The 26,322-nt window shown below is 40.3% G+C and overlaps 1 protein-coding gene across 2 annotated transcripts; it reads right to left on the minus strand.

The window, feature by feature from the left end:
* Positions 1-1,019: 1,019 nt before the first annotated feature.
* OSBPL9 (oxysterol binding protein-like 9) lies at positions 1,020-26,105 on the minus strand. Of its 2 annotated transcripts, XM_009083171.1 has the most exons (21): positions 26,070-26,105; positions 24,925-25,020; positions 22,940-22,987; positions 17,786-17,815; positions 16,927-16,977; positions 12,722-12,760; positions 9,747-9,840; positions 9,149-9,250; positions 8,519-8,678; positions 7,685-7,797; positions 7,352-7,470; positions 5,865-5,950; positions 5,468-5,642; positions 4,491-4,575; positions 4,116-4,226; positions 3,675-3,738; positions 3,324-3,464; positions 2,351-2,429; positions 1,917-2,008; positions 1,353-1,488; positions 1,020-1,252 (listed from the first exon to the last, which is right to left on the minus strand). In XM_009083171.1, the coding sequence occupies exons 1-21, from the start codon at positions 26,103-26,105 to the stop codon at positions 1,178-1,180; spliced, it is 1,932 nt and encodes a 643-aa protein (XP_009081419.1). In that variant the 3' UTR covers positions 1,020-1,177. The 2 variants fall into 2 exon arrangements, with proteins under 2 accessions (XP_009081419.1, XP_009081420.1); XM_009083172.1 differs by lacking the exon at positions 12,722-12,760.
* Between the last annotated feature and the right edge of the window lie 217 nt (positions 26,106-26,322).

Here is a 26,322-nt window from a genome sequence, read left to right on the forward strand (position 1 = left end):
CTCCCACGTTCATTAGGAATAGGCACAGCCCTGACTCCCACACTGATGCCACGTTCTCCTCTCCAGCTGTCTGGAGCCTTGGGCTGTGCCTTTGTGTTCAGACTGTCTTGTGCATCATCCCTGCAAAGCTGCAGCAGTGACAGCTCCTCAGGAAAGTATCTGCAGCACTCCCCGAGGAGTAAGAGTGGGCAGGAAGGGAGGAAAAGCCTAAAGGCTTCCATCTCACACTGCTTTTTTAGTTTTTCTGTATGTGCAACATAGACAAAATTGAGATGAAATCAAATAAAATCTAGACTTAACTGTGGAGAGAAAAGTACTTTGATTGCTACATGTAGCTACTTACTTCTTCACCAACAGCACAGAAATCAGAGGTACCCAAAGGGCTGGCAAGGCCGGAGTGAAGGCCAGAGAAATTCTCCTGTGGGTGCTGCACGTTCTGCTAGTTCAGTAACTACTTCAAGAAGCAGATTTAGCTGCAAGGATTCCAGTGAGGAAAAAATACTAATCCCTTTCACATAAATCAATTTATCATGACTCAGCTGAAGAAAGTCTTGCGGCAAAGGTTTATTATGAAATAAATAAAAAGTCCATAAGAGAAGTTTGAAAAATCTATTTTATGAAGCTTTAAGATGCGTTGGGTAGAATTATCTATGGTTACATTTCAATCTCCAAATAACAAAGTTATTTTGGGCAAGACACCGAACTGCCAAAAGATTTGATTATCATACAGGTGGAAGATAACATTGATGTAGCATTTTCTAACAAACTGTCCCATCGAAGGAATCCTCATATTTACACACTGCAAACATCAGCGAGATTTAAATGACGTCTTGCACTTTGTTGCTTGGTTTTAAATATGTAGGACCCAGGAATATAATGCAACTGATACCAATGCCGTGGCCTTCACAGTGGTCAGACAGTGCCTGTGCTCGGTGGCCCAGCCTGTCCCTGCTGCAGGAGCGCGAGGAGCAGAGCCCCCCCCTGCCCACGGAGCCACTGCTCCTTCCCTTCACTGCTCCTCTGCATCAGTAAGTTCTGTATCCCTGAGATAGGAACCACTGCAGGGGAGGGCTCAGGCTCTCCCTTCGCTACCTACGTGATAACTGATGACTCTCTTGGTATCAGATGTAAACTTTGCTAAGCCAAGGCTCGAGTGTTCTGGGGCTGTGGAGCGCGCTCAGTGCTTGCTGGCAGCGAGGCGTTTCAGCAGGGGCTCGTCGTACACCCAGCACTCTCCATCTTCATGGAATAACTGGGCAAAGGAACAAGCACGTGTAAGCTTTCCATGACAGAATGGGAAGGGAACAATGCTCCAGGTTAGAGGGCATTCACCCTCCTGGAATAAAGCTCACCCTTGTTTCCCATGAGGTCTCATTCTCCTTCCTGGCTCTGGCCTCAGCCCGTTGCCGTTCCTCGAGCGCGTGCTTTGCAGCTGTGGCTGCATCAATGTCTCTGATTTTTAAGTTGTAGGTGACATCTTTCCATAAGCTTAAAAAAGAAATTGGAATGGACACTGCTTTTAGAGCAGAGAACTACAGGCCTGTAGAAACTTATCAGTAACTAAGAGCCAGCAATACTGGTCTCACTTTAAAGAAAGGGCAGGAAACCCCCCAGTAAATATTACACCACAACTGAAGACATTAAACTGCAACTGCACTGTTAGTGCAGGAGTGATGAGGCTGTGGTGGAGCTCTGTAGACCTTGAACATTTGGCCCCAACTAGGATGTGACTGCATTCCAGGTCTTCTCTTCCCTCTTTCCCCCCCAGTGTGGCTGTGCCTGGGCCCTGTGCTGCAGCTCAGAGAGAGCACAGGGGCCATGCAGTGACTGCAGTCAGTGTACCCTGATTTGTGTACTGCAAACTGCAGTCTAAGTAAAATCAAATCTTAACTTGCCCAGTTAACTAAAGTTCTTACCAGCGAGACTCAAAGTCGTCTTGGTCCTCCAATTTCCTTACCTTCTTCTTAATTGTAGGCATTTTCTTGGTATCTATAAAGACAGCATTCTCCTAGGGAGGGAGATGGAAAATAACCATTCCGTTCTTTAGCCAAACTTTAAATTTGTACAGCTCACACTCTAGTACACTGCTTGTCCAGAAACACATGAAAAATGGTAGTTCTTTAGATTCTGTTCTTGTATAAAAATCAAACTACCTTAAGAAGAAATGAACAAAGTAACTTCAGAACTTTTATCCCCAGTTCAGCATTATTTTGGGCTGCCTCACAGGAGTTCCCAACTATTAATGTTTGTTTAAAGAAAATGTAACCAAAAACCCACCCAAAATCCCCATCTAAAGCACAATCTTCTGTTTCTGGTGGAAAGGGGAAGAACAAAGAAATAAAGCTGTTACCCCTGTCGAGTACTTTGCATACATGACCCCGTTCCATTCTCCTTCAATGGAGCAGAAGGGTTTCTTGTCATTTGGAGAACTGAAGAGAAACAAACAGTCATTTCTCAGCTGTATTACAATAACTGAAAGATCCTAAAGGATCAAAACTTTTCGCTAGTTGCTGTACATCTCTTAAGATGTCCACCACCAGCACACAAAGGATGATGAGGATTCTGTTTACAAGTGAGTGGTTTGGCCTGAATTAGTGGCATAAACCTTAAAAGGAAACACTGATCAGAGTATGACAGGCCTTGCCCAAGGGCTAGATCTGAATCTGGAGTTTAAGAAACTAGTTCTGGGCCTTCCAAACAGATTCAGGGGGTAAGTTTAAGCTTAAAAACACTTCACTATCTCACAGCTTCTTCCCCAGACTGCTGGGAACACAGAACTAGTTCACAAATAGCATCTATGTGTCAAGAAGTGATTTAAAACCAAATTATAAACCTCATTTTGTCAGCACCCACCTACTGACATCATAGCACATCCCCAGATCTGAAGGGAATCTCCACTGAATCCTCTGTGCCTGGTGTGCTCAGGGTTTAACCCAAATCCACCAGACCACAGCAATCAATAAGCATGTCAAAATCTGCAGCAGAGCTGCAACTGACACCAGGAACAGCAGGAAGCAGTATTCCAAGTCTTGCTGCAGGACTTGGGGCTTTAGAAGAGGTAATGATGAAGCCACTTTGGATAATTCAGGAATGAAAAGTTCCCTCTGGTAACCAGCTGAGGCTGTTTTCCAGCAGGACAAGGTGGGACAGAGGCCTGTGCAGGCTTCCCCTCACACATGTGGCTATAAAATGGCATCCTGTGAAAGGTAATTGTGAGCTAAGTTACTGCGTGTTGCTGTTTGAGTATTTTACACTCCTGACTGCCCTGGACAAACACTGTTGGCATTTAAGGAGAGCAAAAGTGAGATAAGAAACCTGCTTACAAAATTTCAGCTGTAACTCTGTGCTTCTTTCCTCCATAGAATGGTTTTGTGTGGAAGACGATGGAAGCATTATAACCTGTCTTTGAGCAACTAATACTGCATTCTCCTCCAAGCTCTATCCATGGCACAGTGAGAATAGACCTGCAATGATGAAAGTATGTACACAGTTATAAGCACAATGACTGATAAATGATAAGCAATATTAAACCCATGGTTTGAAGTTTAAGGGTTACAGCAGTGGCAGGTTAATGGTTGGACTCGATGATCTTAGAGGTCTCTTCCAACCTTGAGGATTCTATGAACTATTCCAAGGCATTAAAAATGAAAACCCCAAGCAGAGCATTTACTTGCCTTCCATAGCCGTTAGGAAAGGTCAAAATATAATGTTCATCATAATCTAGGCATGTGACACACCCTGCAAAAGGAAAATAAGGTGAGATGTAAAAAACATTAAGCAAAACCTCTACAAAACTTTTCATTATGATCTCATGAAATACGCCATTAAAAACAGGGACCATGGAAAGGAAAGGTGAAGAGCTTTATTTTCCATGGATGCTGGGAATGCTCAGCACCTGGAGCAGGCAGGAATGGCTGTTCTGTGGGAAGAACTGGACCCTAAGTGGTTTCTGCACTGTGTGCAGAAGGAATCTCTGATTCCCAGGTATATAAGCTCCAGTTATGTAACTGCAAACATTCCTTACATTTAGTTAGACGAATTTAATAATTTCTGTAAAGGATTCTCTGAAAAATTCTAGTGGCAGCATGTCTAATACTGAATTTACACACACATACCTTGCCCTATGTTATGAACCCCAATAGACATTCCTAGGAATTTGGACTTGGTCCATATGTGAGCATTGAACTGTATCCTCTTGCTAAAACACTCGGCATAAAACGCTGAAACTGAAGAGAAAGGTGTTAAAAATAGCAGTGTAAGACATTCCCACTATTGTTCCCAATTTCATTCATCAGTAAGCGTCTCCCTGTGCCTCATACACATGTGGCAACAGAGTTTGCAATTAGTTTCTCACAAAAATTAAAGAGAAAACTTTTAGCTTTTAAATCTGGAGAGAAAATGTAAATCCAAGATTTAAAAACCCAAGAGCTGATTTCACTGTTACTCCTATGCAGGTGCCAATTCTGTTGGCAAAGTCACTGTCAACTCACTTGGAGGATGGTGGGAGACCTGCTCTGCCACAAAGGTGACGTTGCTTTTACTGACCCATGGGACTGGTCCTTCCGAAACCGGTTCCTGTGTGACAGGGGAGAGAGTTTCCATCACTGACAGTGCTTACAAACACTGGATGCTTCCAGAGTCACTTCCATGGTCAAAGGCTTCTAAACAAGCACTGCAGTGATTTTAATGTCTTTGCCGGTTTGCTGATGGGGAATTCCTCCCTCCTGAAGCCATGAAGAGAGTTTTTGCTCTCTTGTTTAAGTACAAATGTAGCTGGGGAGATGTCTCCAAATAAAACAGTTGAACTGGAAGACTCATGTTTAAACCCAATTACAAAAGAATATTTAAATCCACTGCTTTTCTTATTAACTAATAAGAAATGGGTGGCAGAAACAGTTTTCATTTTTGCTTCTGAGAAAGTCTGATCTGCATATTAATAACGATCAGTTCTCTGTACCACAAAACCATAAACCAACATTCATTTCCTGTGGCCAGGAATCCCAAGTGTAACTCGCTGCTGGAAGCAATGGAAGCACAAATTCAACACTGCCTTGATGCCAGCAAAGCAGGGTGCAAACATCCACCTCAGAAACAGGGGAAAGGTTTGAGCAGACGAACTGGGGGGAAGCAAATTAAATGGGAAAAGTACACACTTAACAGCTATTAAAAAAAAACCACCAAACACAAGTTTAGTTAGATATACTACACGGAGGCTACACAACTGCACTTCATGCTCAGTGCTATGAAACAGTTGGGGGAAAAAGAAGAATTTCAACATGCCAAGTACTTCTTAAAACACAAACAGCTCAAGTTTTGTTATGCAAGGTATCTTACACTTCTGTTCAAAAGAAAAGGAGGAAGGAAGGGGGAAAATTGCCACGGTTTGTTGATTTCACTACTTAAGCACAGCTTTGGCAATTGCCCACATGCATTCTAGGCACCAAAAAACATAGCACAAGAAACTAACCGTATCATCTTCACCTTCAGTGCCTGGCAACACCCAGTGGCATCGGAAGATCTCGCCCAAAATGGGATTGTAAGGCTTTTTAGCAACTGACCCTTTTCTTCCTGCATGAAAAGCTGAGAGGTACCACTTAACCACTTGAACCATCCTCTCCTTCGGATCCTTCTGATCACTGATGCTGTGTGGGCCAAAGAGAGAAAAGAAGGACAAGCAAAATGAAATCCAAGCAGGTACCTCGGGTACAGGAAAGCTCTCTGCATGCTTGGCTAGTTTACAGTTACAAGTTTGACTGTTTTCCAAGTTTAGGTCAAACCCCAAGCAATATTCTTCACTCCTGGCAGCCCAAAAGGGCCACAAACAACATGAGAACCAGTTAACGCTTTACTTGAAAGTCAAATACCTGACAAACAAGTCTGGATGTGCAAAGAAGTCAGCATACATTTCCAACAGCGACCTTCTCTCCAGGATAAAAGTTGGAAGAACAACCTGAGTGAAGAAAAACAACAATCTTATGGGTGAGGATACTTGGACATCCTGCACAAAAGCCAACTGTACTCACTGTAAGTAGCACACGGAGCACCCAGAGCTCCATGTGCTGTAAGCTGATTGTGAGCTCACACTTCCCAATGAGTTCTGACATATGCAGGTCAGTTGGCATCTTCTATAAACCCCCAGACTTAAGAGGAACTGTCTCCCGTCTTATGTACTTTCTAGTCCCCACTTAGAGCACATCCAGCTACGTGGCTGAGCTTACCAAAAGCTGTTCTTAATTACAGTATCACTGGTTATTTAATTTCATCTATATATAGCTGAAAATTGGCAGTGCAGAATCAAAATCTCATTCACACAGTCACATCCTGTTATGTGTCTCTAGCAAGATGAAGGTTAATCTCTTCCCCACTATCTCCCCAAAGGCATTTGCAAGTTCCATCCTTGTGGATCTGCTGTCTGCCTCAGTGTGATCCAGACCACTGCTGAGAGCAGAGTTGATTGCTGCTGCTGACAAGGCCCATGCTCATGATGATTCTTGGCAGCTTCACCTGCGATCAGGAATTTTCAGCTGTTCCAGGCATTCCCAAAACAGGCACATTTTGGATCAATTCTTACTCAAAAGTGCCAGAAACCTTCCACAATTCACCTGTGAGCTGCTGTTTGTTTCTCCAGAAAAGTTCTGTCTTTTTATTATCTACTGTGAATTTCAGACTGGACAGTTCAAGTCATCCACTTATGGAAACTAAGGACAGGATTGATCTCTCCTACCCTTTTCCAGCCTGAAATGACCTGTTTAAATTCAACCAAGCTGCCTAGAAAGACCAACAGCTTCAGAATGCTGTTCATTCAGCCTTTATTCACACCCCAGCATGAACCTCACCCATGAAAAATCCAACCCTTTACCTGCCAGACCTACACGTGCCATTTCAAAATGTACAGGCTACTTACTTACTCATCAAGATCCCAACCAAGCATTTCACTGTATGCTTACTTCCCCCTTTTATTTTACTTATGTTCTGTGGAATGCCACCATTCCCTGGGTTGTCACAGATCTTTGCTCTGGGAAGCTAAAGCCAGGAGTGACATTACTACTGCACACAGTATTCCTCTTAACCCAGCTTCACAGGCACTCCAAGAATTAGGTCCAAAGAGAACAAACAACTACTTTCCATAGCAAACTATTTTCCCCAACAGATTTTAGCAGCTGGATACATTTATTCTGCATTTCTCCCTTTCAGCGAGAGTTCCCATTAAAAAAATTCTACACTAAAGGGATTACAGCTTGAGGAGCTCTTAGAACAAGTATACAGTTAAATTATTCTACAACCTTGAGCTGATTTCCACAGAACTCAGGGTTTACTCCCCCTCTCTTCCCCAGCAACACTCAAAGTTTACCTTGGTTAGATCCATGCCTAATCTGACTTGGGACAATAGATGCATAATAACACTTTTATGTTCTTCCACCGATTCTCCTTCCCCATCATCTTCTCGATCATCAGGAGGATCAAAGAGATCTGGAAAGACCAAATTGCTTTTGTTTTTCTCTAAACCTTCAAAGACAAACTGTATTTAATTAGCATACATATAGCTGTCTAAAACTCTCCTTTTTACACCCTACAATTCAGCAATCTGCCATTAGGAAATAAACAGTACAAAACCCAACTCCCATAAGTACCTTGTCGTATATAACTGATCATACACAGACTGACAATCCAGATAGCCACTTACCTGCATCATTGGTGCCATTAGACATGGAAGAATTGAGGGACTCCGTGGTGTCTGGACGTTTCAGGCTGCTCCCCGTGCTGCTCCGAGTCAGCACTGCAGCAGACCCTGAAGAACTAAGGAAGAGTAATAAATTCTCACAACTCGCAATGAACTAATTCAGATCAAGTTATTGCAATTTGATATTCACAGACAAGGGGTTTAGTGACAGACATTAATGTGTGTGCAGTGACAGACATCAATAGATGTGTTGCATGCTAATTTCCACAACGCTTCCAATGGACTGTAGCTGAAGGAATGGGATACTTGCAGCCTCAGATAACAACACCTGAAGGCAGAAAACAGCTAGTACTTCTTTGAAATGTGTATCATCTCTTAAAACCAATTTTCCAATTCATAAAAAAAGTCAATAGAGATGTTGGGGAAAGAGACAACTTCAACAAACTTTTGTTGGTAAATGTGAGGGGGAATTGGCTACTTACCAAAGGCTGCACCAAACACATGTGAAATGCACCACTGTCTCAGACCACAGCTCTGAGCTGGTGCCTTCCCAAGTTTGGTTTATGTGAGAGTTTTGTCAACATGTATACATGATGGAGTGGGAATGACCAGAGGAGGAAACTGCCTCCCTGACAGGTGCCTGTGCTGAGGGAGGGAGTAACTTCACTCTGTTACACGAAGTGTCTTTTTGGCCTCCCCCCACCTTCTTTTTTTTTTTTCCCAAGCCAATGAGGCTTATACACTTGTTTAACTGAATGAACTCCTACAAGCAGACAAGCCATGTTCTTGTGGATCAAATCTGTTCTCAGCACATGCTGCACAGTGGCAGCTACTTACTCCATACATCGCTTTGGGGAAGAACTGCTCTGGTAGAATTCATCAGCATCATAGAACTCATCCTCACTGCTTGAGTAGGAAAAATCTGGGACTGTATTTGGAGACAGGTTGACATGGCTTGGAGAGGTGAGACTGCTGCTAGGTGCTGACTGCCCACTCCCTGTGGAGTATTGAAAGTTACAGACTTATTAAACACAAATCATTTCAAAATCCACAAGTGTAACTTACAAGTAGGATTGTTCACATCAATAAAATCTGATGGGAGCTCAGAAGGTGTAAGGTCTTACAAAACTGGAAGCAATAATTAGGTTCAGACTGAGCTTCATTTAACAGACAACAAAAGAAAGATCATGAGGAAAACAAAGAACACAGAACATGAGTATAAGGACATGTTTTCCCCAGTTCCTGCAAGACTGCAGTACTGGAAACACAAAGGGAAGTTGGTAATACTCATGTACTGTGGATCCACACCAGGGGGAGAGGGAGGGATAACTGATTTTAACACAGCACTGAAATAGGTGCTGATTAAAAGCAAATTGTAGCCAATACAGTGTTGTCTAAATAACTAATTACAGACAGCCCATGTTCAGGTTTGTCTCCTGTACTTCAGATGGTCACAGAGAGCTGTACCTGTACTGTTTGGTGTTGGAGTCTGATTTCCAAGCGATGCTACCACAGGCCCCACTGGCAAAGACGAAGGTCGCTGCTCTGACTTGCACAACTGAGCAGGTTCTGGGGATATTTTGTAAAACAGAAATTCACACTTAAATACGAGAATTATACTTCTGTTAGAGAAGGAGATTCCATTTTATTTCACCTCACCTCCAAAAATTAAATCCTTTTCTACAAAAGCCATTCAGAGAGAATAAAGTGTCTTTATCTATCATCATCACTTATCTAGCTCCTTTCTTTATTAGGCAAAGGCAGCATTTAAAATGCAGTTATTTAGCTACAAAGCTTTTATCTTCTCTGAAAATTATAGTTCTGTTTGTTTTTAAAAAGTACATTAGAAAAGCAAGCTAGTAACCTGGAGCAAGCAAAACACATCAGCTTACCCACAGCCCCAGAGGCTGATTCACCTGCTGCCTGGGGAAGCTTCATGCCTCCTGCTCCTTCCCCTTCCTTTCCCACCCCGAGGTGAGTGTGCAGCACTCCCTGCAGGGTGTAAGGGTGTACCCAGAACCTGTCCCCCTGACACAGCCCCTTGGGACCCTCTCTCCCACCCTACCTGGAGGTATGACAGCTTGGGAAGGCATCGTGCTGATCACTGACGGCTCCAAGGGACTGGGCTGATACACTGCGTCCACAGGGTTGATAGTGCTCTGGGGCAACAGAGAGAAAAGCACATTTTTTTCCCCCCCATTAAAACAAGTAATATAAAACATAGATAGCAAGAACATTGTGAGCACAAGAAATGCCCAAATGCAAGATAGCAAATTCCTGAGAAAGAAAGCAAAACAAAAACTGACAGCTGAGGACATGAGAAATACTTTCCCAGTGACAATATTTGAATTCTTTACACAGATTTGACACTGAACTGAATTTCCTACAGATTTGAAGAGCCCTATAAAGAACTCTCAGTTCAAGTTCTAGCTTCTGGTGTGCCTTCCAATGCCCCATAGTAAACACTGCATGCAAAGAGTGGAAAGCTAGATGCAAATTATCTGGCAAAAATTAGGATACGTAATCGGTATTTTTTAAAACTTTTTTTAACAGTTAATTTATCCAGACCACAGTAAATCAACCCATAAATCAAAACAGGAATCATCAGCATGCTTACAGCCACAAAGAGGCTTTGCTCTTCCCAAAGCAACCTGACAGTGTGTAGTGCAGCTCACTAGAGGATGTTTCTATCTACTTCTGGACGTGGGCACTTGGGAAATGAAGCATCAGGTCAACTCAACCGTCCAAAGTCACTGACCTCATTGTATGTTCTTGGTTTATCTTCCATGAGGCCCTTGGAAATCTAAACCATCATGTCTTTTAATCCAAGCTATCAGCTAAGCACTGTTTGTTATGTATGTTTACACACAACAACCAAAACTTGTGGGTTGTTAGTTGGATAAAAGGCACATAAAAACCTTTTCCAACCATCTTGCAATTTAAACCCATCAATTTATGTCAGAACTGTGGAAATCTTTGCCCCGGTTTGCTAGGAAATTTAGTGAGTATGTTTATCCTTATCCCCTTTTTAGGTCAGTATTTGAAATAGAAGAGCATCTACAACTGTTCTTCCCTCCTTTTAGTCTATTAATCTCTGTTTGCATTCAGACTCAGGGAAACAAGCTCATTTTAAGTTTCCTCCTCCCATTTCTCCTACAAAAGGCAGACTTCATTCTTGCCTCCTTTCCTGGTTAACTGTAATTCTGAGCTTTATCCTATTTGGACAACACTCTCAGACACATGGTGTGATTTTTGGGGCTGTCCTATGTTGAGTCAGGAGTTGGGACTTGATGCTCTTTGTGAGTGCCTTCCAACTTCTATGGTTCTAAAAGCCTGTGTAGAGTTTTATTTTTTTATAGCACAGGATTTATCACCCTGCATATATCTAAAAAAACCTCCATTAGACTAAGGCATAAAAATAGCTTCCTACATTTTCATTGGTGTTACTACCCAGTATACCAGTAATCCAGTACATACACTGTTACTCCACTGTATTCCAGCATAAAATCAATGTCCCTTACACATTGCTTCACCTGCTTGTGGAATTATGCATGCAACAGGTAGGTCCCTGTCCCACAGAGCTCACACTTTAAAATCATGATTCCATTTTCAGAGTTAAGGCTTAAAAATCAAGACAGTCCTATGATACATAGGATGCTATTGCTATCTCTGCCTCCCTTACTTGTTAGGGAAACTAATAATCCACACCTTGAGAACACTGGGGTGATAAAGGAAATAAAGAACAAAGTAACTCTGGCTTTGTATGCAGGATTGTAGCCTTAACCCCTGAACAATTCCCCACACTGCAACATGGAGTTTCTTGCTAGATATTTTTGGGGTATGCCTTCACAGTTAGAAACAGACAAAGGCAGACCTGAAAGTTTCCTATTCTGAGTTTAGTAACAGCTTAAAAACAACCAAGCAGAAACAAGACTGTCATCCCACAGTATCAAACACTGATCAAACTTCTGCCTAAGTTTAAAGTGAACTCCTGACCTTTAGCCCAAGCTAACACTGACCACAGTGGCATCAAAAGTTTAGTCTTTACCAGCACCGATGCATCAGTTAATATATTTTTACAGTGTATTTTTTCCCCTCCCCAGTATAAGTCAACCCACGTAGAATGAGTATAGTGGGTAATTACATTCAGACTATATTAATATCTGTATGTTGCAGACCTAATGTGCAGGTCATCTCTGCCTGTGGAAGTGTCTCCCTGTATAACTTCTCTTGTCCAGGGCATGTAACAGAACCCATTCCCTTACACTAAGACCTGAATTATCTGACTATCCACAGGGTAGGTAATAATTCAGTTTATATCATAAGCATGAAACCAAAATCTGTATGTGCATCTTTACTCCAAAGTTCATGCCAGAAGATCCTACTGCTAAAGCTGTTTGTAATGGAAAGACAAATTGAGCCTGGGAATTACTGTCAGGTCTAATGAAAGCACACTGTGATTTTTATAGTTATGTTTTACTGAAACCAATCTCCTATTAGGAGTATCTGAAATGTACTCAAGTGACAAAAACAGAACAAAGAAAGAGAAGACACATGTGACTGAAACCAAAAATGAGAGAAGTTACATTAAAAATGCAGAAGTTCTATTAAAGAAGAAACATTGCTTAGACAGACGTAACACAACTCTGCATCAAAGCAGCAGCACTGTGGAAAAGACAAACTACTTGAAGCACACGGAGAGCAGATCTATTTCCTACACAAAGAGACTTCAGTTGAACACAAAACTATTTCTATCCCGGTAATTTCCCTTTCATCTGTTCCCATGGCAGATGTTTATCTAAGTGTTCGGTCACAACACTGCCACTTGAGACACTCCATGTAACACTGACCATTCTATTTTCTAAAGACAAGGGTGTTAGGCAACCTCAGGAGCTAATGACTCAACAGGAATTTTAACAAGACACTTGAAGCAGTAAATTAGAGAAAGGAAGAAGCATGTTGCAAAGTGAGTGGAAATTCAGGTCTCTGTTCACATGTTCTGCAGAATTGAAGGGAGATAAAGATTAGATTTAAACTTACTATAAGTCCATCTGCGTGCTTCTCCTCATTATTTTGGTCCTTAAGGAAAAAATGTTACAAATATCAACATAACAATCTTGCATGACTTATCAGTTCTGTGCTAAGCGAGAACAGCGAGTGTCGCTGGGGAGTGTTTACATTTTCAGCCATAAGATGTTCCTCAGCATCTGATCCAGTCACTAAACTTTGAAGACACAATTCTAACACATAGTCACTGTCCCTCTGAAGATCAGTGTTGTCTGAGGACCTGCCCACATGAGTACAGTCTTAATAAACACCCTGTCTGCCTTGTGAAGTTCAATTATGCTTTACAACACGGGTTCTTCCCCAAGAGCTCCCCAAAATATGGTCTGCAGCACCACTGAGTCCCTGAAAACAAAGCTCTCTGTGATTAGCACAAAGGCTGTTTTCAAAAGCACTTTTTGCTTTAGAAAGGCAGAAGGAAGGTCCTTGTAAGCTAAAAGGCTTTAACTTTTGGCATCTATTAGACTGTAAAATGTTTTTAGGTTATTCACAATCTCTTATTTTGTTGGGATTTCTTTTGCCTAGAAGTGTATGTGGGAGAGCAGGAAATGTATGGAAAAAAACTGTCATCAGGGAACGGCACTAGCAGCAGACAAGTTCAAGCCAATCTACAATCTAGTTATAACCCTGTACCAGCAACAGGATAAATTTTACCGAACACGAAGCCAAATCTTTTCCCTTCTGCTGCAAAGTTCATATTAGTCATTAGATCAATCTGTAATTTTGCCCAGTGTGGACCTTAAGATTTGTCTGCAGAGTATTTCCCCAGACTTCCATTTGTTAAACTTCAGAGGACTACAAACAAGAAAACCTGTAAATAGTATTAAAAAAGCTGGCACATATTTATGTTTTGACACTTTATACATTCCTCCTCAGCTTACACAGTTGGCACTAGGCTGTTCAAATTTCATGTCTGTTTGTTGACATTTCTCAAGCAAGGCTTTTCTTAATAAAACAACAACAAGGGCAACAAGTTTCACTTACGAACAAAGGAGACTTACAAACAAGGCAGAAGTAACACTGGATTTGAAATACATCAATTTTTTTCCCCAACACACAAAATCCCCATGTTTTGCTATCATCTCTAAGACCTAAGAAATAAAGCACAAAGATGCTGCATGGCTACTGATGCAGACTGAAATGCCACAAAACTGGGCAGGAACAATGGAGTGAAAAAGAGAAGGTAAAGGTGCAAAACTAAGTATCTAAATTATAAAAGCTACTCCATAACACATACATATTTCCAAGACTGAGGTGTACCACATCACTGGCAGACCAGGACATATATTTTACAACACACACACCAGCAAGGTTGAACATCTTCCACTGCTGTACACACAAAGAGGACAACACAGGCCGAACGCTCCACCTGTCCATCCCACTTAGCTTATTTTGATTTGATGCTTGATAGGCAATGTATATACTATAATAAATTCCTATTTAGCTGGTACTTACTTCATTATTTTGAAAATGCCTCGGGCTCACCTCAAGTACAAGTGGCATGGTCACACACTTGGATTCACCAGGAGGTTTAATGAAAATTGAACTGTCCAAATCCTAAGGTAGGTTTGTTTTAAGAGCCCATGAAATAGCTCAATTTAGCACACAATGAAAAACAGAAACAAAACCGAACTCAAACCACCAAAAGTCCAGGTTTGCCTCAAGGTATCAAAACCACCCAAAACCCAAACGACTGCATGTCTGAAACAGAGAGATGTTCTGAGTATACAGAGAAGTGGTAACAATGTTCAAGGCACACAAACAACCAGAAGGTAATTTTCAGGTCTGTCTCCTACTGAGAAAGGTACTGTAGAAGTAAAAATGGGGTGCAAGGTGGTGTTAATATGATTTCTTTTCAGCACTGTATGCCAGCAGCCACACTTGACTTACAGCTTTGGGAAAAAACCTGCAGAATCTTAAAAGGCTCAGTGCTGGAGAACAGAGAGCTGTCAGCCAGGCACAGTGTACTTCTACATGTATTATGCTTTGTACACATGCAGCTTGCAGAACTGCAAAAAAACCAAACCAACTTCCCCTGTATTTTTAATTTCCTACAGCAGTTAGAAATTAGGATGCCAACAGAGTTTACAGGAAAGGTAGGGGGAATGATGACAGAATTGCCATGTAGTCAACAAGCATAGTTGCCTGAGAAAGAAAGAGGAAGAAGGTGAAGAGATGAAGCAGAATAAAGGTTCTTAAAGCAGGGGGAAGATTTACAGAGGGCATTTTTCACTCTGTGTGGATCAATATCTTACAATTAGCTGTGCCTCAGTCACTCATTCAAACCACCTCCACAAGAGCTTTAGATATGGCTTAGCAAAGCCCAAACAAAAAACCCCACTCCTCAATGGATAAGCTAATCTCTTTATAGTGCTTAGTGTTCTGAAAGGAGGACTTCAAGGCCTGATTTAGTGTAACAGAAAGCAAGTCTTAGCACCTTTGGGGGACCCAAATTCCACCTACCTTTATGCTTATATGGTAGTTGGAACAGTAAAGAACTGAACCTGATCTAAAACTACTACATCTGACACTAGCAGTTTTGTCTCTTATCAGCAAACCATGTAGGCAACTTCAAAATACAGCTAGTATTAGAATAAGATAAGCAGTGATACTTGTCTATCCCCCAATTAATTTGCATACAGCAGAAACAGAACCTGATATTCAATAGAAACAAGAAATCTAACTCAGCCACCTATTGCCTCCTCTGGTCAAGAACCTGAAAAGCAAATTATAATTCTGCTCTCTCACATTGCTAATTATATAGCAGGGCTTTTTATAAACAAGCATAATTTCAAAGGAATTAAACCCTGTGAAAATAAGGACTATTAAACACTATTAACACCATATATTACTATTAATATAGTAATTAACAAAAAATGAGCAAGCACTTAGTTGCAGTTTCCCCAACAGCTACCTCAGTAGAGCAGTTGTCTAAGAAAATTAACTTCTAATCTACAATTGACTCCAAATCCTCAAAGACTGACACATACTCTACTGGCTTCACTGTACTAAAATACTTCTAAATATACTCAGTGCTCAGTAACAACAAAGTATTAAGTACTGACGAGGCTTTTCTTGCTGTCACTGCAGTGAAGGATTTAAGTAGTATCACTGCATGTTAAATAAAGACTGTTCTATTTCAACATATCCTACTACTGGCAAAATATTTTTAGTTTTGCACAAACGTGTTAACTAACAAACTTTTTCTTCAGGATTTTAAGATTATTGATATGAAACTTGAATTTCACAAAACACACACTGATATATGCAGAGAATTACTTATGATCCTGCAATGTTCTCAACACTTCAATTTTCACCAGGCTCAAAATTTTGCACAGTGTATCTGGCATCTAGAAGGAAGACAAACAGCAGTTTTGCATTTGAAAGCTACAGAAAAATAGTTGATTTAGGCTACAGAAAAAAGAACCCTGAAGAGCCTACACTTATTTCTGGATAGATCAGAATGTGTTCTGATTAAATCAGCCTTAAATTCTGAAAATGCCTTCAATTAATTTCTTTGCAAAACACTTGTCTTCCTTCACTTCAGTCACAAGATATAAACCAGAAGCTCACAATTAACACATCCTAAATATAGTATATTAAACCTGCAAGGGCAAAACTTGATGGAAAAAATTGAATCCAAATCTCACAAAATTTTAAGAAGTAACAGAACATTTAGGTTAAAAGCACAAGTGCATTACCCATATTCTAGTCTCAAATAACACAGTTCTTACTTCACTAAGTTCCAACATCAACATGAACTTCAGACCCATCAAAAACCTTGTCAAACTAGTTTAATTATTTACATCACATTCTCCCCTTTTTTTTATTTGTTAGTCACATTCTTAAATGAAGCAGAAAGGTCTGTTAAGTTTCTGTTCTGTCACCCTCATGTTTGTCTAAGTTCTTCTTTAGTCTAATAGCAAACTCTGCAAAACAAAGTTTGGCTCAAGGGAAACTTGACACCAACATGACTTAGCACAAACATTAACAGGAGTGTGTCTGCTATGGAACTCAGGATTTCAGAAACTTCATGAAAATAAAAGCATAGATCAACTTTTACTGGGTTTTTTGATATACATATCTCCTGGATCATACAGAAGGCACTTTTAGATGTCAACTGTTTCCACACCGATTAATGTTCCATAATTAAAATTCAAAACAGTTTACATTGTACTTACTTTTGCAATCTGTAGCAACACAATGCAGTGTTTTATTGATTCTACCATGCTCTAGGAAAACAAAAATAACAGAATAGACCTTATATTACTATCCCTTAATATTTTGTATTTATCAGCTGTATAGAATATTAGCTGAAATAGTGGGTGAGAAGTAAATGGACACTCATTTTTAGAACCTCTACTTTCCCTTCCCTTTTTGTTCCAGAGACAAAAGCACAGCAGTGGAAAATTGAAGTTTCCAAAAGCCACACACAGCCCAAGCTGTCAAGGTGAAATGGAGGTCAGCTCCAAATTTTCAGGTAAGCTGTCATGGGAGGAGGCTGAGGGAGTTGGGCTTGTTTAATCCAGAGAGGAAAGGGCTCAGGGACACCTCATCAATGGGCATCAATACCTGATGGGATGGGCAGGTGTGGAGGAGACGGAGTTAGACTCTTCTCAGTGGTGCCCAGTGACAGGACAATAGGCAATGGCCAGAAATAGAAATACAGAAGAATTCACAATTCACAGAAGAAAATATCTTTTTTTTTTCCGCCTCTCACGATGAGATTGTCCAGAGAGGTGGTACAGTCTCCATCCTTGAAGTTACTCAAAACCCAACAAGATCTGGTCCTGGGCTCTACCTGACCATACTCCAAGAATGGGGTTGGACTAGGGACCTTCAGAGGCTCCTTCCAACCTCAGTAATTCTGTGATTCTAAGGTGCTGGGCACAAATCTGAATACAGCACCAGAACCTCTGCCCTCACACTGCTGGACCTAATATGGATTCCTACTTTTTTGTAAAAAGGCTTTAAAAACTTTTCTGATAAGGTGAAATTCAGAATCTGTATATAATAGAGAGAAAAATGCACAAAACTTACACTAGTTGTTTCTTTGAGACTTTCAATTTTCTGCAAAAGAAAAATCAAAATAGTGTGGTTAAAAGACAGAATTTCCAGCATCTGGTTTGACCTAAATTCTTTCATCTTACATTGGAGGAGGAATAAAAGTCCTTAACCAACATGTTAAAGACTATTTCCATATATAGACACAATTTTCAGGACAAGACAGAAGTGAAACTGATAATTATTAAAGATGACAAGGTTAGGAATTTCTGAGCAGTGACATTATGCACATTTACCCATCAAAGTCCGCACTTCATTTTTGCACAACACTAACAAAAATTGAAATGCAGTATGAAGATTCACTCCAAGCTCAGTCTGTATCCTTATAAAGTGTACTGAATGGTGCCACATCCAACACCATTGCATGAAATGGCCATCATTCAATTATAATAAACATAAGCAGCTAAGCACAGTTTGAAACAAATCACAGAAAGTAATAGTGCACACGTGTTGTTGCTCTAAGGCTCCAGTAAAAGTGCATCTGGAAATCTGCCTACTTAATTTTATCTACAAACACTGGTTCATAAATATTTCCTGTGTGGAACTGCACTTGAGGCATGCAAAAGGCATCTGCATGCCATTTTACACACCAGTGTGACCTATCCCAGGAGCAGATGCATCCTGTTGATGTCCTGGGGTCTGGCTGCAGAAGGCAAATTATTAAATTGGACTCGGCACTGAACCTGTACTAATGCAATTACAGGAGCTTTTTGTTTTGATTAATACAAGTGTCTCATGTGACTTGAGTCACATCCTTCTTGGTTCTTGTCTAATCAAAGTGTGTAAAGGAACTTTTTCCCCACAAGCCAAATTCTACACCATAAGAGAGCAACATGCACCTACAAATCTACAGGAATTAATAGTCCCAGTTTGGGGATTACAAGGAAAACATGGGGTAGATGACTCATGGTTGAAATCTGTAAGGTGTAGCCTAAAGAAAGCAAATACAGTGATGGGTTCCCAGCCAATACCTGGGGGAACCTTATCAGGTGCTCTATAAACTACTCCTAAGGATGCCATACACTTCCCTCAGGATTAATTGGCAAGAGATGCCCCAACAGCACCCAGCCTCAGCCTTTCCCACTGGAGAGACTGGACCATGTTGATCTAGGAGTTAACATACCAGGAATGTTATATCACAAAGTTATATTGTACATTATATATATTTACTCCTGCTTCTAGTAGAGAAATATCCAACAGCTAAAAATTCCTTTGCTTTGTTTTTGCTTGTTTTCCACGACTCTACTATACTTTCAGTCCAAACTTATCAACACATATCAAAAAAAGCATCTTAAATATGACAGCAGTGAAGTTTTGAGCCTGTTAGCACCAAAATAGACTAGGCAATATACCCAAACATATAGATCTTGTCAGCTGAAAGACGATGCAGCTGAAAGAAATCAGTCTCAACGCTTTACAACTGTAGACAGCCATCAGCAGTTTTCATCGTTCTTTACCTGGGTTTTTTTCCCCCCCAACATGTTATAAAGTATTTACACACCAAATAAACTTCCCTTCAGTGATATCATCTTTGCTGAAAATATGAAAGTGATCTCAGCCTATATGATGCAATTTGTAGTTTTCCCAGCAAGACATTAAGTCATCGTTATTCTTACACACAGGTACCGACAAGAGGGCAACTTGTCCCAAGTCACAGAAGATCTGAGATGGGAAAAATCTCAGGACATCAGCTTTCCAAGGCCTTTCCACACCTTACACAATCATAATTTTTTCCTCTATGGAAATGAATTCTATGTGAGTTGGCCAAATTAAGTAGTAACAATACACACTGATCCAGTATTTTTCCCATCTGTGCTCTACAATTACCTTGCAAGAATACAGCACATGGAATCAGAATATTTTCTTTTCCATACGGGCATAATTTCATGAGAACAATGCAGGCAAGTCAGACAGACTCAGTCCCAGGAAAGACCCTTCTATAAAGCACTGGCTTGCTTCTTTAGGACTAAGCAAACAGTGATATGGAAGTCCTTGGATTTTCATGGCAATGTGTTATTTTAGACTGGTGATGTAAGCAGGCATAAAATAAAGCATGTGAATTCTTCCCCTTTGAGATCTTACACAAACACACTATAGACATGACACTGAGGAGGGAAAAACAAGCCACTAGATCACTAGCAACAAAACCTTCATGCTTACAGGAGTGTTTGGTTTGAAGGGAAAGTTAGGAGAATGCTTCTATCCCACCTCATCTCACCATTTGGACAGAACTACACTGCTATGCATACACACTGCAACAATCCTTGTAAATTTATTCTTACTATATTTTGTTTAAGTGCACATTAAACTAAGTAATATCGATAATTCAGGCAATACAAGATTGCAAGGAAAATCATAAGCAGGTAAAAAGAGGAATGTTGAAGATAAAATACATTACCAATAAAAAAAAACAAATAGCATTTATCAACATTTTCTCTCTTCAACAGCCCTAGTCTTTGAAAAGCGATGAAGATAAAATGTTAATAAGACAGTTCCCCTAGTTTTAAGTAATGAATACACATAGTTTCAAATGAAGCATCAGTTTCCTGCAGATTTACATTTGCAGAACGAAGCCACATGCTGTATCTAATCTAATCAAATTACAGGCTGCTGCTGACACTGCTCCATCTACTTTGCTCCACTGCTGCTCATTGCTTGACATCTGATTTTTTATGAAATCACTGAGAAAGCTAATTGTATTCCATTGAACATGATTTTTGCCTCATTCAACAATCATGTGACTACAGAGGGATCAGCTCATGCGGCACAGAGAGGCAGCAGAGGCACGTGGGGTAGCTGACTCATGGTTGAAATCTGTAAGGTGTAACCTAAATCTGTGTGCTCAGCCCTGGATTTACCTCGCAAAAAGCACTTGTTTTGAACCAAACAGCTTAAACTACACTTCCCTCCCAAATCCACAGTAATGTCCTCTTTGTTCCAGCCTGCAGATATACACCTCTTTGCTGTTCCGATGCTTTTGAAGGCTTTAGTTTTATTCTCCCTGATATATGTAGTCAAGGTAATGTTAAAAAGATGAACAGAAAAGCCTAGAGTTCCCACCAATAATATTGCTAACACTGAAAGAAAACAAAGTTGTCTTGTGTTCACCTTGAAACATCAGTACCCTCAGATCACACACCTTCCTCTACTTCCCACACAACTGGATATGCACATACCAGTAGATTCAGCAGAACTGGCAGCTAGTTGTGTTTGCAAGGCAGTGTCATCCCACCACACACTGCTACTCCTACTTCTGCCAGGATTATCAATATAGCACAAGGAATTCCTGATAATCCCAACATTCTTCAGTCTTCAAAATTCATCATCTACATCTGCACTGTCTTCTTCCAAGTTCAAGAGATTACCACATCTCAGAAGGAAGATATCCAAGAGATCTTGAGGCATCTCAGAACACCTATAACTTACACCATCATCTTCAAATGACCAAATATTCTGTAACTCAAAAACTATCTCACCCAACACCCTCTGCACTTGCAAAAACAATAGCTCAGGTTTGAAATCCCTGGCAATAAACAGTTGCATAACAGCACTCAGCTACTTGGGAAGCACTGAACACTCAAATATCCAAATCTTGTTTCCCCAGAGGAAAGAACTATGGGTTGGATGGGAGTATCCTGCAGGTTACACTCAGCTCACAATCTTATAGCTGAACCATACTACCATAAGCAAACAGGAAAACTGCTAAATACCACATCAAAAAACCTCTTAGCTGCTTTAGGACAGGAAGGGACATGATAAAAAATGTGCTTTGCCAAATCTTTTTCATTTTTAATAGAGAACAAATGGAATCTATAGTAACAGCAACCCTCATCAAGATTTAAAACCAGAGGCAGTTGACCTCTTCTAAATGAGCCTCCTGCTTTCCCTATAGAGTCAATCTGTCTGTTCCACAGATACCTTGCACAGACAAAGAAACCAGCACAACATACAGAAATCTCCAGGGATTAGGAACACTGTCACAGGGAAAAAGAAAGTACTGCCTGATCTGCAAAGTAGCATCTGGAGGGAGGTCAAAACTAAAGGACAACTCTTCCTTCCCAGGAAGACACACTGAAGGAGGAATACAAAATCTTCAGATCTTACCCTTTAGGTTAGCTGTCTACAGATTAAACACAGTGACACAGAGGAGTACTTCAAAGATATTTTAAAAGGCTGTGCATGTGAAAGAACTCCCTAAGACACCACATAACACATCAGGCAAGATGGATAACACGTGAAAGGTCACAACCATTATGAAGAAGTAAACTAATCACAGACAGCAATGAACTGCTTTCAAAACTGGAAGCAAACACCAAGAGAACATCAGCTTGTTTTTCACAAGAGGCACTGAGGGAGGGAACTAGGATGAAATACACTACTGCTTCATGATACTGAAATTACTTCATTGGCTGGAATAAAGCAACTCCTCAGAAATAAACCCTCCACAAGGAATTTAGATCTCTTGTCCACACCACACAAATTAGCACATGAAACCAGCATGCTACATAGCACCAAACCCACACCACCAGAGGTGTGTACCAGCCTTTCTTCACAGTGGACTTGGACCCACAAATCTGACTTTGAAATGGGACAGGAGGGGATGCAAAAGAATACACAACACTTGGGTGAGTGACAACCTCACTAAAAAAGTAGTGCGTGCACCCCCCACTAGGACATTTTTGGCATGAATGAATTGTGGTATTCTCAGACTTCCAACATGTGGCATGCTAGTCACAGACCTGCACAGGATGCACAGTGATTATATGAAATATCTGATTCTTAGTACTTATATTTTTCCTTCAGAATACTTTTGTAATTCCTACGAACATTAAATATTCATCCTTGTTAAAGATTTAAAAAAATAGCAAACTTAAAATGCTCTCAATGGCTGGAGAGCAGAGGAGTAATCATTTCCTACAGGCTAGAGCCTTTTTGAGGTTATGATACCTAGTATTACTCAAATTTCTGTTTGCAACCTATTCACAAAGCAATGTTTTCAGTTATTCAAATAACTTTAACGGATTTTGACAATTTGAACTGTACTTTAAATTTCTATAGACTACAGCAAATTGATGCACAAAAACATCTGATGAAACAAAATAAGCAATACTTAAGCCAAAATGTACTTGCTTTTCTCTGTTCATCATCTTTGCAGCTCTGGAGTTTCTCATCAAAGAGCTGAAAGAAAAAGATACTTGTGAAAATCCTGGAAGTGCAATTTTTCCACATAAATCAGCCAGAAACACATTTCAAATTTCAGAACCAAAAGCTTTTAATAAGTACTTAAGTCACACAAGCCTGGTATTATGATCCAAAGCAGGTTTTGCTTAGTATTTCCTTACAGCATTAGAGATACAACAAGTCTGTAACTAATTTCTCACTTTTCCCCATCCTACAAGAGATCCAACCCCAGATCCTGGCTAGTTCCAGCCTGGCATGATTCTACCACAGTTGAAACAAAAAGGTGAGATTAAGTAATAAACTGCCTTTCTCCTACTTCAGCAAAGACCTTTGGGGTCTTACCAAAACAGCCTCAACCCTCATCAACCCTTCCAGGTACATGTTATTCAGGTACATGATTCAAATCATCTAATATTTGTAAGCACTTCTTTGGGGAAGATGTATAGTGATTTCCGAGCATTAATTTCTGTGTTTTCTTAGCAGTGGAATATGAGATGCAGCTAAGCCATGTGCATTTAACACGAGCTGAGCCAAAACAGTTAACAGTTGCCTCTGAGGGCACACTAAGGTGCACACACAAACAACCATGAAGTTGTGTAAGGAAGAGAAAGATAAAGGGTAGTGCTGAAAGTTCATCACATCCACCCATGCTCAGAGAAGAGGATGTAATTTTTAGGAACCGAGCTGCAGTTTTTCCCTCAGCTGCCTGCCTCAAACCTACTCATGTGTTTGCTTTCCCTTGAGGGCTGATTTCTGCTTCTAAAAAAAGACTCGGATCTTGGTCTCTGTCCATCCTCACATTGACTCTCCTTTCATTATTAATTAATTCCTATACCCCTCCCCCCAGCTGGCCTGAAATAACAATTAGAAGGTGTAAAGATTTAAATACCTTCTGTCAGCGCAGTGTGCTCCGTGGCTCCAAAGTGGGAGACAAAGATAACTCCCAATCAAGACTCTGCAGGGCAGCTTTGAATTTTGTTTGCATCTCTTCTGCCTACCTTCATTTTTGGTGCTATGCTCTTCCCCCTCTCTGCCCTACCCTCCAACTGAATATCCCACATGCAGTTATCAGGGAAAAAATCCAACCTAGCAGAACTGAAACAATCTTAACAGCAATTTTAACCTGCTGAGTCATGGGAAAAAGTATCCTCAGCAGCAGCAAAAACTGGTTTTCTCCATAAGGTGAGTACTGAGATATATGACCTTATCATTCTACACATTCCCATCTATCCTTGAAACACACATACAAAATATAGAGGAACTGTATTTGTACAAAATTCTACAGAATGTTTTCACTCAAGGACATGGCTAAGATTCTCTCTCACTACTGCAACAAAGTCTGCAACTATCTGCAACTGCAGCTCCATATTACTTGACGAAGTTTTCTCAAGGTAGGGTCTAAAATGCTATGAGCAATACAATGATTTAATTATATATTTGAAATGAAACTTCAGCCATCTCTGCCATTTCCATAAAGGTATATATAATACAGAATCTTTTAGCCATTATAAACCATTTTATGTGAATGTTTGATCTATTCTCATTTTTTAACTGTTTTATCAATCCCAAGATCTATTCCAGGAGAAAGCCATTTTCACCTTATTTCAGCCCTTAGCTTATAATATTTAATATTTTTACACTTGTAGTAAAAATATATTGCTTTCAGAAATAATTAGAACTGATGCAACACACTAAGGAAGGGAGAAAAAGGAAATAAAATTCTACCATCATCAGACTTATTATATAAAAAGGTGTGTTTTGTCCAGTTCAGTCAGCACACACAGATGAGCTCTCTGCATCCCACATTTACCAGAACATATGCCAAGCACAAAACATGACTGCCTGCCTCTGGTGAGCTTCCTTTCAGCCTGACCTTGAAATTCACCTGCCAAGCAGACCCCCAACACAGTAAACACACCAATGAGTTCCCATACCTTCAGCTGGTCTATCAAGATCTGTAAGTAAGCATCAGCCTCGGTAAGTTTCTTGTCAAAATCATGAACGCTGGGGACAAATCCTGAATCCACACCCTAGAAACATAAACAAATGAAAATTAAATATATAATTAGCATTTTTGAGGAGGAAAAAAAAAATAAGCCTGGCATCTGACTGATCAAATGTTGCCTTTGCCTCTCATCCTGCCACGTGCAAACACACGCAAACAGCTGAGCACATTTGGCTTCTATTTGCAGCTAAATCAAGAGCAGTAAATTGCTCCATATTTTCAGTGGGGGTGTAATCACCACACACAAGAGTATTTCATTACTTATGATTGAACAAATCCTCTTAAATTACACTAATTAAAGTTTCTTTATGAAATCTAAAGGAGAATTCAAGTTTTTTCTGAAGACTGCCTTGTGATTCCATTTCAGTTAGGGAAGCCCAAACCATATGCACTGGGATGACTGACTGCACTTTGCACACTGCAGACAGCATTGCTCAACTCACAGCTTCTCAGCTAAGATCTACAAAATCTCTTCTTAAACACAGACACACCTTTGAGCTCAAAAGTTCAAAACTATTACTCCTGGTTGCCCTAGTTCCTTCATAGCTTTAATGATTTGCATCCTTGTGACTGTATTTGATTTTTTAGATTTTGTGGCACATACACTGACAAGGACAAATATGAGTGCCACAAGAATAATTACTTTTCTATTTTCTTGCTTACTAGTTTGTCTTACTAATGTAAGACTCCAAGCACACTTCTGCATATAACATAATCCCCACCTGTAAACTGATAAACCTTGTATTTAAGGACCCAAACACATTGCCACTAGGTTACCACATGTTTAATTACAGGGAAAAAAAGGGAGGATTCTTGCAATTGATTCCTTCTGCCTTCATGCACATATGCTATGTAAACACAGTTAAGGTTTATTTATGTAATACCTCTAACACACATGAAACTGCAAAACAAACACTGAAGAACACTCAGCTTGAAGAACTGTGCAATGCAAGATAAACATATATAGGAAGAAAAAAAATCCAAAAATGACAAAGAAGTAAAAATCAGTTATAACAGAAACACAACCCTGAGAACATCACAGCAGTGACAAGACTCTCCTACTAGCCTAAATACTTGCACCTGTATTGATCTCAAACATGACATCTTCATTTCAAACTCTTATGCAACATCAGCTGTGCTGTTTTGCCTGCTGAGAATCTCAAGAGTCTGAACACGTAAAGATCAGCCAGTGGAGAAAAAACATTTCCAATAGGGGAAGACAGGCAATCCATAGTTGTTAAATTCCACAGTAGCATAACATTTTCTATGGCACCATTTGCCTTTTGTCAGTATGTATACTTTCTTTTATTTTTGTATGATAAGGGGC

This window comes from Acanthisitta chloris, unplaced genomic scaffold (genome assembly GCF_000695815.1).
Source record: "Acanthisitta chloris isolate BGI_N310 unplaced genomic scaffold, ASM69581v1 scaffold39089, whole genome shotgun sequence".
Taxonomy (NCBI): Eukaryota; Metazoa; Chordata; class Aves; order Passeriformes; family Acanthisittidae; genus Acanthisitta; species Acanthisitta chloris.